Genomic DNA, 13139 nt, shown 5'->3' with positions numbered 1-13139 from the left:
CTCAACTCGGCAGACAGTTCTGATGTATCTGTTCTGTGCCAGGAACTGTGGGAGGTACTGGGATGTAAAGCGAGGAAGATAATCTGCTTAGTCACAAATACCTCATGGTTTAACATCTGGGTTCTTATTATCCTTCAGCATTACCAATTTGCTCATTCCCTGTGCAAGTCTCCTGTCTTCTTGGTTGGCTTCCTACCTTTCTTCACTGTTTCCTCTGCCTTGCCAGTATATTTCTTTTTAAACATAGCTAAAACTTCATCCCCAAGTGCTTTGGAATATAACTCACAATACAACTCAGTTCTTCATATAGGCTTTCTGAAGTAAGTAAAAACAATTTTTAATACTAAGCTAGTCTTAATTTTTTTTTAAACTAGGCAATCGCAAGCAAAAAGCAAGTAAAGATTTCATCTTATTATTGGAAAAGTTAGTTTGGGAAACTCTGAGTTTCTTGATTAATTTGCCATCAATTGGTGAAATACATTTTAACCATTTATAAAATTATGTAATAGTCACATTTCAAAATCAGTTTAGAGGAAATCTAATAGTTTATGGCGATGTATGTATCTTAATTATTTTGAAAGTAGTATTAAAATTGAGACTCAAAAACTACAGAATGCTTCTATTCCTGTTTACATAAAAACAAAATTAAAGAGTTTTTCTTTCACCTGCTCCTATAAATAGCAAGAATTTATGTGGATTAATATTTAAGAAACTGAAATACTAAATCTGTGGGAACAAATAAAGAACATGTAAAACATTGCAAAATCAAAATATTTCTCTAAATAATTCAAAATATTTAAGATAATAATTTTATCTCTAAGAAACATGCATGACCTGGCCTGGTTACCTTAGCATGCACTCTGTCCTCTGTTTTTCCTACTGTTTTTCTTCCTTTTCCACTAAAGAAAAAAAGTACCACTCTAGTGGTACTTTTCAGAGACTAGAAAAATTAAACCCTATTGAGTAAATGAGTACTTATCATATCTCTGAAAGTACTCTAGAGTACTCTTCATTTTTTCTAATTGAACTTTCCTTTTTTTTAAAAAAAAAAGCCCACCTTTAACTGAATCACAATTTTTCTATTCTTTTCTGTCCTTAAAATTGCCATAGTACTATTTTTAGAATTGCTCATTTAAAGTATGCAGTATTTTGGTTACATTTGCATTAAATAAACTATGTGAGCTGGTACTGAAATTTAACTACTATGCATAGCAATGTATTATGAGGAAATATTTCTTAAGAATAACAAGTTATCAATACAGACTATTCTAAGCTGGAAAATGTTTGCAGTAACATTTTCATGTGTATTTTATATGCACTTATACTAATCTATGGTTTCACCCAAAGTGCTACTTTAGAGAACCTTTTTTGAATTTAGAGGTCATATTTCTGTCAAATCTGTAGTAAGGTACTTCATTTTCAACATACAAAGCACATAGTTAATGACGTTCTGGTTTGCAAATCAGCTCTGACTGATCTGTGATAACTGACTGAATTAAATGTTACTATGTCAAACAACGGCCCAACAATTTGGTCATTAAAATCACTAGTTAGATTAACTGTTTGCTTCTTGATTGGATATGAATGGGCCTACTAAATTAAAATCAAATCGTTTAAAGCATGTCAATTATCATAGTTCCATAAAGCCACACTTCGATAACTCACTCACTGTGATTCTTTGCCTTCTAGCATTTTTTTCAGGGTGTCCTTTACTTCTGTGTTCCTCAGGCTGTAGATCAGAGGGTTAAGCATTGGGATCACAAGACTGTAAAACACAGAGACCACTTTGCTGTACTTCCATGAATTCCCAGCTTTGGGTTGCTGCAGGTACATGAAAAACAGTGTTCCGTAGAAGATGGTGACCACAGTGAGGTGGGAGGCACAGGTGGAAAATGCTTTGCACTTGCCCTCAGAAGACCGAATTTTTATAATGGTAAAGAGAATGCAGAGGTAGGAGATGAGGACAGTCAGGAGGGATCCTGTGAGATTCACCACAGAGAAGATCAACAGCTGCTTTTCTTTGTTGCGGGTGTCAGAGCAGGAGAGGGCGAGGAGAGGAGGGTCTGCACAGTAGAAGTGGTGAATTACATTGGAGTTACAGAAAGACAACTGGAAAGTCAGTACTGTCTGCATTACAGAGTTCAGGAAGCCGTAGGTATAGACTCCTACCACCAACTCCTTGCAGACGCGCTGGGTCATGATGGCTTTGTAAATCAGGGGGTTGCAGATGGCCATGTATCGGTCATAGGCCATTGTGGCCAAGAGGAAACACTCAGTAGTGGCAAAAGCACTGGAGAAATAGAGCTGAGCAAAACAGCCTGAAAAGGAGATAGTTTTTTCCTTCCCCAATAAATTTTGCAGCATCTTGGGCCCAATGGAGGATGAGTAACAAAGATCAATGAATGCCAGGTGACTGAGAAAATAATACATGGGAGTGTGGAGTCGTGAATCTGCCTTGATGAGCAGGATCATGCCAATGTTCCCCAACAAGGTGGTGAGATAGATTACCAAGAACACCAGAAACAATGGCAGCTGAAGCTCGGGACGGTCTGTGAATCCCATGAGGACAAATTTTGTCACTGTGGTACCATTGCCTCTTGTCATCTTGTTCTCATCTGTTGTGAAAAGCAGAAACATGGCTTAAAAATGATTAGATACTTCACAAATTTCCTTACCTCTTTGTCCCAGTATGAGATAACAAAAATTTGGTCTGACATTCGCAATAGTTAAAATCTGTCATTAGCCAGGAGAGTTTATTTTGCTAAAACGGACTCAGAAGATCTGAACTTATTTCTTTTTTGAAGCAAGGGTATGATCTTCCTACATCAGGCTTTATTTTCATGTTGACAGTGAAACTATTTTCAGTTCAATAATTATGTGTTTCTGTCTCTACCTGGGGCCAGATTGCACAGGATCCTGGGATAGAGATTGAGTACCACACTGTCTTCGTTCTCTTCGATTCTAGCAGAGGACCACATAAAGCATTATTCCATAGAGGGGAGTGACCCAAATAGGATTAGATTGTAAGACTGCTGTGAGATACAGCAGGGAGAGACTATGTGGCTGGTGGAAGAAAAAAACCTTTATTGACTGATTATTTTCATTTATCAAACATATATTGCCTGATGTCATGCTTATAGTGAAGGTGGTACAGAGATGTGTACATGTATATCTGCCTTCAATGAGCTCATAGCCTGGTAGGAGAAACATGCATATAAAGGACTAGTTGCAGTTTAGTGTAGATTCATGCTATGAAAGAGAGAAATCCCTATAATTCAACCTGCCTGCAAGAGAGTAAGTAGAGGACCAAAAATTTTTAAAGAGAGGGATACAGTTTTTATATGCAGTTTTTAATTTTACTCCTTTTTACTCTTAGCAATTATGTGTTTCTGTCTCTTAGCAAGCATTTCATGACATTCCTTTTTATAGCTGTACTGTAGTTTATCAGTGAGTTCCCTCTTAATGGACATTGATTTTATTTTTAAGTTCCCTTGAGCTATTTTATTTTAAAAAATGTGTCATAGTATGTGATTTATTATGAGATATTTTTTGTAGTTTCTGGATCTATTAAAGTACTGAAGAATAAAAAGTACATATATATTTTAAAAATTGAAATAAATGTTAAAAATAATTTTTTTGTTTCTTGTTTTAACACAGTTTTTACCTTAACTGACAAGCTAATAGCCCAAATCCTATATGTGAGATGATTTCCACTGCCTGAGGATTTGAGATATTAAATAAAAACGAGGAACACGTGTGATCCAGAATAGAGATTTTAAAATTATTTCCTCAATTGGAAATAGTGCATATATGATACATATAACTATTGCTTATTTACTTCCACTAATGTCTTATTTTGGTAATTTAAAACAACATTTTTATTTGTTTCTATTAATTTTTCAAAATACTGAATTTTAATGTAGTATTTTCATATATGCGTATAACATATTTGATCATATATTCCCCATTATCTTCCTTTGTACCTCCCTCCCTCTAACCATTATTCATTTCCTCTTTTCTAGTAATATTCAATGGATTAATTAATGCTTACAATTTTTGCTTGTTTCTATTACAAATAAAACTGGAAAAATAAATAAAACTGGCATAAGCATGCATATGTACGTACGTAGATAGAGGAAGACCACGAGAAGTGAGGTTTGGGTCAAGGTGAATATATTTTTTCTTTTGATAGCAATTGGTAAATTAAATCAACTTTTTGATATGCATATTGCAATTATGTGCAATTCACTTGTCCTTTAATGTATTGGACTTGGTATTGGTAATGCAATGCATCTGGCATGGTATTTTTTTTCTTTGTGCTGTGCAATAAGTTTTAAATGTTTTGATGGCAAATCTTTTCTTTTTTGAATTCTGATCTTAGTGACACAGCTAAATAAACACTTATCAATTTATTATTATTTAAATTATCTACTGTTTCATTTTAAATATTTATGGAATTTCATTTTTACAATATGATCTTTACTTCTTACCTATGTTTTAATTATTATATAAATAATGAGGTAATAAATTAATTTCTTCAAATGGCTAGCCAGATGTCTTAATACCATTTATGGTAAAATATTTTGATAATTCTGTTCATTTAAAAGTGCACCTCATGGCATGCTAAAATGTCCTTAGATGCTTGGGTCAGTTTCTGATTTATTTTTCAGTTTGTTCTAGAGAAAAGATCAAATATTTAAACAAAAACAGTTTTATGTTGTACAATGCATTTTAATGTCTGGTAGCAAATTTTTTGGCTATTCTTACATGTATACTGTTTCAGATGAACTTTAGTACTGACATATTTAAGACAATAATAGTCAAGGCAGGGGTCTTTTAGGAAAGGTATTTTAACGTTCTGTTACCTGGAAGATGGTTTAGAAGGAGTAGATGACATGGGCTATTGGGGGACATATTCCTTTGCTCTCATAGATTTCTTGCCTCAGTAAGGAGTGTCTCCAAGTAGCTCTAAAAATGGGGAAAAGCATCTAGAAGACAGCCTATGAGTGATAAGAATGATATCTCATTTGGTTTGTAACCTGAAGAGAGTAGACAGCCTTGGCAAGGAACTTTGGTGGTTACTGGAAGATGGAAAGAACCTCAGAAAATGAAAGATGGACCTAAGGGGACTGTGTTAGATAGAGTAACAATTGAGCAAGGAATTGAGTCAGAACAGCTCAGAGGATGTTTGGGGGCTGAGATGAGATTTTTTACGTATCAGCAAGTATGTATGAAAGAGATCAACGGGAGGCAAACTGAATGGGGCAGGATATGGTATATTGTGAAGAACCTTGAAGCCCAGAAAGATTTAATAATCAATTCAGTAGTGAATATGGACCCATTAAACATTTGAGTAGTGGAATGATTTGACCAGTTATCAGCTTTCAGGGTTAGAGGGCTTTTAGGGTTTAGACTTAATCTGGTGGTGTATGGGGGATGGATTGAAGGAGTGAGCCATTAAAAAGGACTTCAGCTGGCATGTTTTCCATGTAAGAGAAACAACGTTTTTACACCAGGGAAGGAAAGTAGGAAGAAAGAGTGTAGTCTGCATCACTTGGCAACTGACTGAAACTCTGCATTTTCAAACCTGAGAGACTAAAATAATGATGACATGAGAATTGACAGTTTAATTTTATCATGTATCTTTCTAAAGGAGATCTGACATGGTTTACACACACACACTCATACGCATGCATGTACTAAAATTAGTATCATTTTTTTGAAAAGTAAATGTAATTGAGAGAAAAAAGAAAGCAAAACTTGCCATTATCTTTTCTTACCAATGGTGCAATGAGGTAAAGATGTTAGTAGAGACAGTAAAAAGGTAGGACTAAAGTGGCTGAAGGCAGTGTGAGGCGATTGCTGGTGCCACTGCCGTTAGAGATAGGGATCCTGATTTGGAAGTCACAGATACATAAATGCTGGATGAGACATGAGAAATAGGTAAAAGAAAGGTTCAAGATCTTTGGACTCACGAGCACCCAAAAGGGCTCACAAGAGGAGTCAGCAGGGGAGAAAATGTGCCCTAAATGTGCAGGCTAGCTCATATCTGTGAAGAGTAAGGAGCCTTTTACATATAGGCATTCCTGAACTCCCTGGCTTATGGTAGATGTGACCTGTTTTATCATGATTTTATCTCTCTCAGGAATAACTTAAAACCAAACCAAACCTTGAGATATTCAGAGACGTCACTTAAACTATCTTACTCAGTAAAATGTTGCTTGTAAAATGTCTGTCGCCCACAATTCTAAGTGATATAAAGGTGGTAAAATATTCTTCTGTATTCATTTCTAGAAATGATCGTCTTTCCACTACCATTCAGATTATGATAGTGCCCACTTCAAACAGACATGGAAAGGTTCAGTGTCACCAGAAGAGTTGCAAAGATAGTGTGAAGACACTAACTCAACAGTCCTGGCATCACTGTAAATTTGTACTATTAGCAATTATTGATGTGATTTCACATTTGTGTGACATTTCTAAGGTTTGGTTAATGCTTTCTAATCTGAAAATTTTAAAAATTTCTGTTCCACTAGCTAAATATTTACTCATCGTTTATCATATATACCATTGTTGGTATTCTAAAATACTTCTTGAATTAATTTTTCAGTTCAAAGACTAATGACAGTGCCAGTGGTTAGTCTAAGTATTCTTAGAACATGACTATGTCTGATGTCAAATTCCAGTAAAAGCAATGCAGAAAGTCTCTAATAATAAATATTTGATCGTTGATTTTCTTCCAGTGGAAAAGTTGTGGTCCCCTTGGAAAAGAAACCATGATTACTAAAATTTAATTAACACTCAAATTACTGACAGTTTCTAGTGGTTACTTAAATACTTTCTATGTGCCAAAATTAATTCTATCTTACTTAATATATAATTGTTAGTTGTTTCAGAAAAATGAGACATAGAAATGTTCAGTAATTTGCCAAATCCACAAGTTAATGGAGTCTTGATTTAAAACAGTAAGAGAATTCCAGAGTTCTCCACATAAATAATACCATCTCACCATTTATCAGTTTTCAGTACTTAATTACTTCATGATTTTTTTCTTGAAAAGTTAAACTTCTCTGGAAAATTTTATGCACACTTAGATGAGTTCAACTATACTTCCTCTTCATTTGTTCAGGCACATTTGACATTTAATATTGTATTTCACCAATATATACAATGTTTAATAATTCAGAATGTTGTTTTGTGTTCCTAACCATTATCCATAATGTGTGAATGATTCAAACAACTTTGTTCAGTAACCTAAGAAACATTTTCCACTTAGGAAGGTGTACAGCCCACAACTGTTGTGAGAGTCTGATGAAAGATAGATATCTCTGTCTACCATCTATCATGTTTTTGAAAAGTAAATGTAATTGAGAGAAAAAAGAAAGCAAAACTTGCCATTATGTTTGCTTACCAATGGTGCAATGAGGTAAAGATGTTAGTAGAGACAGTAAAAAGGTAGGACTAAATTGGCTGAGCCAATTGGACTAATTGGCTAAATTGGAAAGTTTCACTCATATAAAATTTTATATACAATTTCATAGGCTTCAAGAGTTTGCCAGATTTCTGCTCTTGTTGCCTCATCGAATAATTCATTGAGACGGAAACAAGGAAAATTATCTCAGCTTCTCCAAGTGAGAGTTAACCAATCCTTCACATCCTATTCTGACAGAAGGGAGACACGTCATTGTCTCACAGTCCCAAAACGGGGTGCTGTGTGAGTTTTGCTGTGTGAGCCGTAGAAGTAAATACAACTTACCAAGCACCTAGTCGAAATTAGGATTCTTGATGCCCTGAAAGCATCCACTGAGTGTATTTCCTCTTTGACAAAACAGGTCTCTCTTCATGTCTGACTGTAAGGCTTAGTTCCTATGTTCCACACGGACAAACCTGAGTATTTATAAAATTAAAATGTAATGAGTCTGCTATGTTTTGTTATTCTACAGTTCCCTGGATACCAAGGGAACAGTTTATACAGAGTTTCTATGAGATGCTTTACATTTGAATTAAATTACTCTTGGGAATTAAAATCCCTGAGTCGTTCTTTTGATAATGATGACTCAGGTTGTGATGCTTTGGTGTTTGTTCCCGGAAAGGCTCCCGAGTCCAGAACTTCTGTGTTATGCTAAGATACAGGTATCTTGCCCATGTTGGAACATCTGCCACAGGTGACCTTGAAATAGCAGTTGGGGTGAGGGCCCCAAGTATGTTCTATGGAGGCTAGATAAGAATACACAAAGACTGTAGACTAGGATGCACATACTAGACATTTTCCTTTGCAATCTTGACCTGCGTATTTATCATGTAATGGTCCCTTGTTTCTCCTTCCCTGTCTTTCTCTCTTCCTCCTTTCTTTCTGGGTTGAAATTGGGTCAGCCAATGCTTGCTGGTGTGGTTGGAGTGAATTTCTTAATGCATCTGGTCTTTTCTCATGGCATAAGGAAAAAAGCATTAGAACGTGGTTCTCTAGGCCCTTAAAGTAAAAAATACAGTCTTCAACCTTGGAATTCAAGGCAAGGCAGAGCTTTCTCAAATTAGAAAGCACATCTCCTATACCTTTGCATTTCCCAAATTTGTTAATTCACCCAGAAGAGGGGAAAACTGGAAGAGAAGAATGTTTGGGTCAGATCTGCAGTGTAGATATATATATATATATATATATATATATATATATATATATCTGCAGTGTAGATATATATATCAGATCTACAGTGTAGATATATATATATCTATATCTATATCTATATATATATATATCTAGATAGATATATATGTATCTAGTAGCGTTTCTAGTAAATTTTGCCATTTCGTGTAACTTGTAAAAGGTGGGTCTGTTAATTTTCATTCTGGAAAGGGCAGAAGATTTCTAGGCTAAGTATGTTGGAGAGTGAAGGACAAATTTGAGTCACTAACTGAAGAGGTCTGTGATTTTGCAAATGCTGTGTTTGATCCCAGCCGGGTGTCCCTGTGACTGAACACCATTATGAGTCATGACTAGAGGGGTGGGATTAAGGAACAGAGGCAGAGAGTCAGATGAACTACTGCCATGTGTGTCACACTTTGTTTTTGTCTTTCCCTGACTGGTCTGGTTATTCCAGTGTATTTTTCAGTAAGAAATGATTTGTCTATGGAATTCTTATTCCATAAGGACACAATTATAGGAGGTGAACATCTGGTAAGTGAGTACCCGGATGAGGAAGAAACTGGAAGAAACCGACAGTGTGCGCCTCTGTGAAGAAAACTGACCATGGCACTTCTGAGCTAATATTCACACTTCATCATCTTGCTCAGCAAAAGTAGGAAAGAAAAGTTCCTAATTCAGGAGTGTCAGGTAGGTTCCAGTGAGATTCTAAAGAAGAGAAAATTGTTTCTAAGAATCTACTAGGTCATGAGATTTACTTCCAGTTTTTAGGAAGGAAGAATATTAAGGGTACATATAGGGTTCACACATTCAACTGAGGATACTCTTTGAGAAGAAGTGTTTCCTAGAGTATAGAACCTTAGTAATGTTAATTTTTTAGGGTGTGACTATTAAAAGTCCCAGAGCTCAGTAAGGGCTACTTTGTTCTGTCACAACTAGAACCCAAAAGGATTTGTTGATTTTTTGGCAAGTTGCTTGAGGCGCTGATTACTTTTTTTCCTTGCAATAGCTGATGTCCTGTTGTATTTGGTTTAAAGCCCAAGCATTTTCCCATAAAACAAGATAGCAATAGATTCTGGTATCTTTTTGGTCAGGAGTTACTTCAATAAAGGCAATTTTTAATGATGTGTGTGTGTGTGTGTGTGTGTGTGTGTGTGTGTGTTGGTCCTCTGTGTTTATGGTTCTGTATTATTAATTTAATCAAATTGAAACTATTTTTAAAAATTGCATTTGTATTGAACACATACAGGCTTTCTAAGATCATTATTCCCTAAACAATGTAGTACAAAACTATTTGCATAACATTTAACTTTGTAATAGATATGATAGGTAATGCTATGATGTTTTAAAGCAAATACACAACTTTATATAAGGGACTTGTGCATCCAAAGATTTTGGTATTCATAGGGGATTATGAACCAATTCTCCATAGATACAAAGGTGTGACTGTATAGATAAAGTTAAGATTAATGATATCTTTGTTTATCCAATTGTCCATTATCTGGGAATATGGCATGACTTGCAGCTGTATTGGTTTGATTGCAGGGATGGGCAGAAATAGTGTCTTATCTGTGAGTCCATATAGACTTGGTCTTTAATTTGATACCTTCTCTTCATCTCTAAAATTAGGAGATGTGAATCCCTCACCTAATCTTCAACCTGAGTATTGTCTCTAAAACTATGAGCCAACAGTGCTGTATTCCCTGAGGAGTCATTAAAGCATCTACTCTGATCCAACTAATCTAAATCCAAAGTGTAGTTTCAGGTAAATAACCTTCAAATAGATGGGAAATATTTGTCCTAATGACCTTGAAAATGTGTTTGATTATGCTTGCAATAAGTCATGCTTCTGTTTCAGATCAGAGCCAGCCTGCTATTAGAAAGAAATAATAATGATAATAAAAATAGCAGTAACAGTAGAAGTAAACTAGTGATAGTTCTAGTTTTATGATTAAAGAATTAACTCTGAAGTCACATAAAGGGAAGTGGAATCCAGACTCAACTTAGTGCCTTATCATTTTAGGCAAATTACTAACCTCTCAGTGGTTCTGTTTCCTCAGTTGTCAAACAGAGATAGTAACAGTGCTTTTAGAGGTTTGTTGAAAATATTGAATTAAATAAAACATTAAAAATAGTTTTCTATGTGTTATTGGTTTCTTAGTACCTAATATATAATGAGCATTTATGATAAGTGTTATTTTAAACTCTTTACACATATTGCCTAGTTTTATCATCAAAATTTCTCATATTTTCATTATATAGACAAGGACTTTGAATATTTAATGCTATGAAACTTGGTCAAAGTCCGAAAGTAGGTAAAGGAGTGACTGAAACAGGTATCCTGAGCCCAGAGCTTGTATTTTCTTTATGCTATTCTGTCTCCTAGCAATGTTAAGATACTTTTAAAAATGATACCATCTACAGTATATTTACTTATAAGGTCCTATTTAAATATCCAACTCCTTTTGTAGTGGTGCTGGATAAATGAGTGAGGAGCAATAATTTACTCCAGTGAAAAATATGTTTTGCATCCATTACTAACTTATACAAACATCACTAAGAGTGTGTGCGTGTCAGTCAGTAAGGATCTTCAATTGCAAGCTACAGAAAGGAATCTGGATATTTTCAGGAAAACAACATTCAGGAAGAAAACTGGGGAATCAGTTCAAATTCCTGTGAAGGACTGGCCAAGTGAGGACACCAGTGCAGCTGCTGCTGAAAACCAGGCACTACAGATGTTTACCCTGAGTGCTATGCCTGCTATACGCTGAACGCTGGGACCAGTTACATCCACTCTGCTGCCTAGGAACTTGATCTCACTGCTTTAGATCTACTACTAAAATTACTTCTTGACTCCTGTGCTATGTCTCTGATGGATTTGACTTTTATTTCCTTGAAGAAAGCGATATTCCTTTAATTTCCTAAATTGTTTTGGATGAATAGTTCCAGAGCCACTAATTTGACTTTTCCATGAAGAGCTCTATTCTGTGGATCTGGGAGCCAGTATGGAGTACTTTTTATTGTTGTTGGCCAATTTTGTTTAAATTGTAAGTTTGGGGACCTTGGCGCTCACGATGTTGGAGTTAAATCAAAGTTCTGCTTACAGCCAATTCCTATTGTTTCCTCTCTAATTGGGGGACTTCAGTGTAGTAGTCTTCTAAAGATTAGTGTAGCTCAGAAATCAATGAACATACTTGCTAAAGAAGAAATTCACTGTTACTGAAATCCCTAATCAATATACTGCTGTTCAAATGTTAGACAATGTTAGTAGTTTCTTCTTTCTCTACAAGCAACTGCTATTATGAAAATACTGTATTCAAAATATGTTTGTGGAATTTCTTAGATGTATGTATATATATTATAACATCTGAAAATATTTAAAAACTATTTTCTGTTTAAAAAACATGATAAAGCAGGGATATATCAGATTAGACAATACACTATTTCAATTTATTTGTATAAACGTTATTTTTATTAAACTTATTTTACTTTTATTTATTAAAATTCTGTTCATTTAAAAATATCCAGGATTATTTTATTTACCAACTAGAAATAAACTGACAGCTGGCCACTTGCATCTCTTTAGTACTTTCCCTAAGGCCACTTGCATCTCTTTGTTTCTTAGGCTGTAAACAATGGGGTTAAGCAGAGGGGTCAGCACTGTGTATGTCACAGACATCAGCATGTCTTCACTGAAGGAGTCACTGCTCTTGGATCACAAATAGATATAACAAGCGAATCCGTAGTGTATACACACCACAGTGAGGTGGGAGGAGCAGGTGGAGAAAGCCTTGTACCTTCCCTTTGCAGAAGGCATCTTCATAACTACAGATAAAATGAAAACATATGAAATCACAATTAAAACAAAACTGCCCACTAACACAAAGGCACTGAGCATAAAAATAGCCATTTCATGATACAGAGTATAATCACAAGCAAGGCTAGCCACAGGCAAGATGTCACAGAAGAAATGCTGGATGGTATAAGATTCACAAAAAGAGATGTTGAATATAATGATGACAAAGGACAGTGAAACTAGGAATCCAACTATACAGGAAGCCATTATAAACTGACAGCAGATCTTTTTGGTCATCAGCATGGGATAACGCAGTGGGTTGTGGATAGCAATGTAACGGTCATAGGACATGGCAGCTAAAATGAAGCAGTTATTTCCTCCTAAACCAAAGAAGAAAAACATCTGCGTGGCACACTCAGGAAGAGAAATGGTCCTGCTTTCTGAAAGCAAATCCACTAACATGTGGGGGATGATTACCATAGTGGTGCAGGTTTCAGAGAAAGACAGGCCAAAGAGGAAAAGATACATTGGGGTGTGAAGGTTGTGATTGAACTTGATGGCCACCATGATGGACATATTTGCGAGTAGGATTGTCACTTGAGAAGAGAAAATTACCACAAAGAGCAGGTTCTCTAGTCCTGGGAAACTGGAAAATCCCCACAGGAGGAATGTGCTCACTGTGGTGTGGTTGTCCATCTTCCTGGG

General features: G+C 35.6%; 2 protein-coding genes across 2 annotated transcripts; both read right to left on the bottom strand.

The window, feature by feature from the left end:
- Window positions 1-1665: 1665 nt before the first annotated feature.
- LOC100720754 (olfactory receptor 5M5-like) lies at window positions 1666-2604 on the bottom strand. The gene has a single exon (XM_003462455.2). It carries the CDS (start codon window positions 2602-2604, stop codon window positions 1666-1668), a length of 939 nt encoding a protein of 312 aa, XP_003462503.2.
- A 9569-nt stretch (window positions 2605-12173) lies between these two features.
- LOC100733560 (olfactory receptor 10T2-like) lies at window positions 12174-13130 on the bottom strand. The gene is given in 1 exon segment (XM_013144023.1): window positions 12174-13130. A coding segment is annotated over 1 exon segment (957 nt).
- Window positions 13131-13139: the final 9 nt, after the last annotated feature.

Source organism: Cavia porcellus, unplaced genomic scaffold (genome assembly GCF_034190915.1).
Source record: "Cavia porcellus strain 051 isolate PalLab524CR breed Dunkin Hartley unplaced genomic scaffold, mCavPor4.1 scaffold_9, whole genome shotgun sequence".
Taxonomy (NCBI): domain Eukaryota; kingdom Metazoa; phylum Chordata; class Mammalia; order Rodentia; family Caviidae; genus Cavia; species Cavia porcellus.
This window is presented reverse-complemented; position numbering and strand designations above follow the sequence as displayed.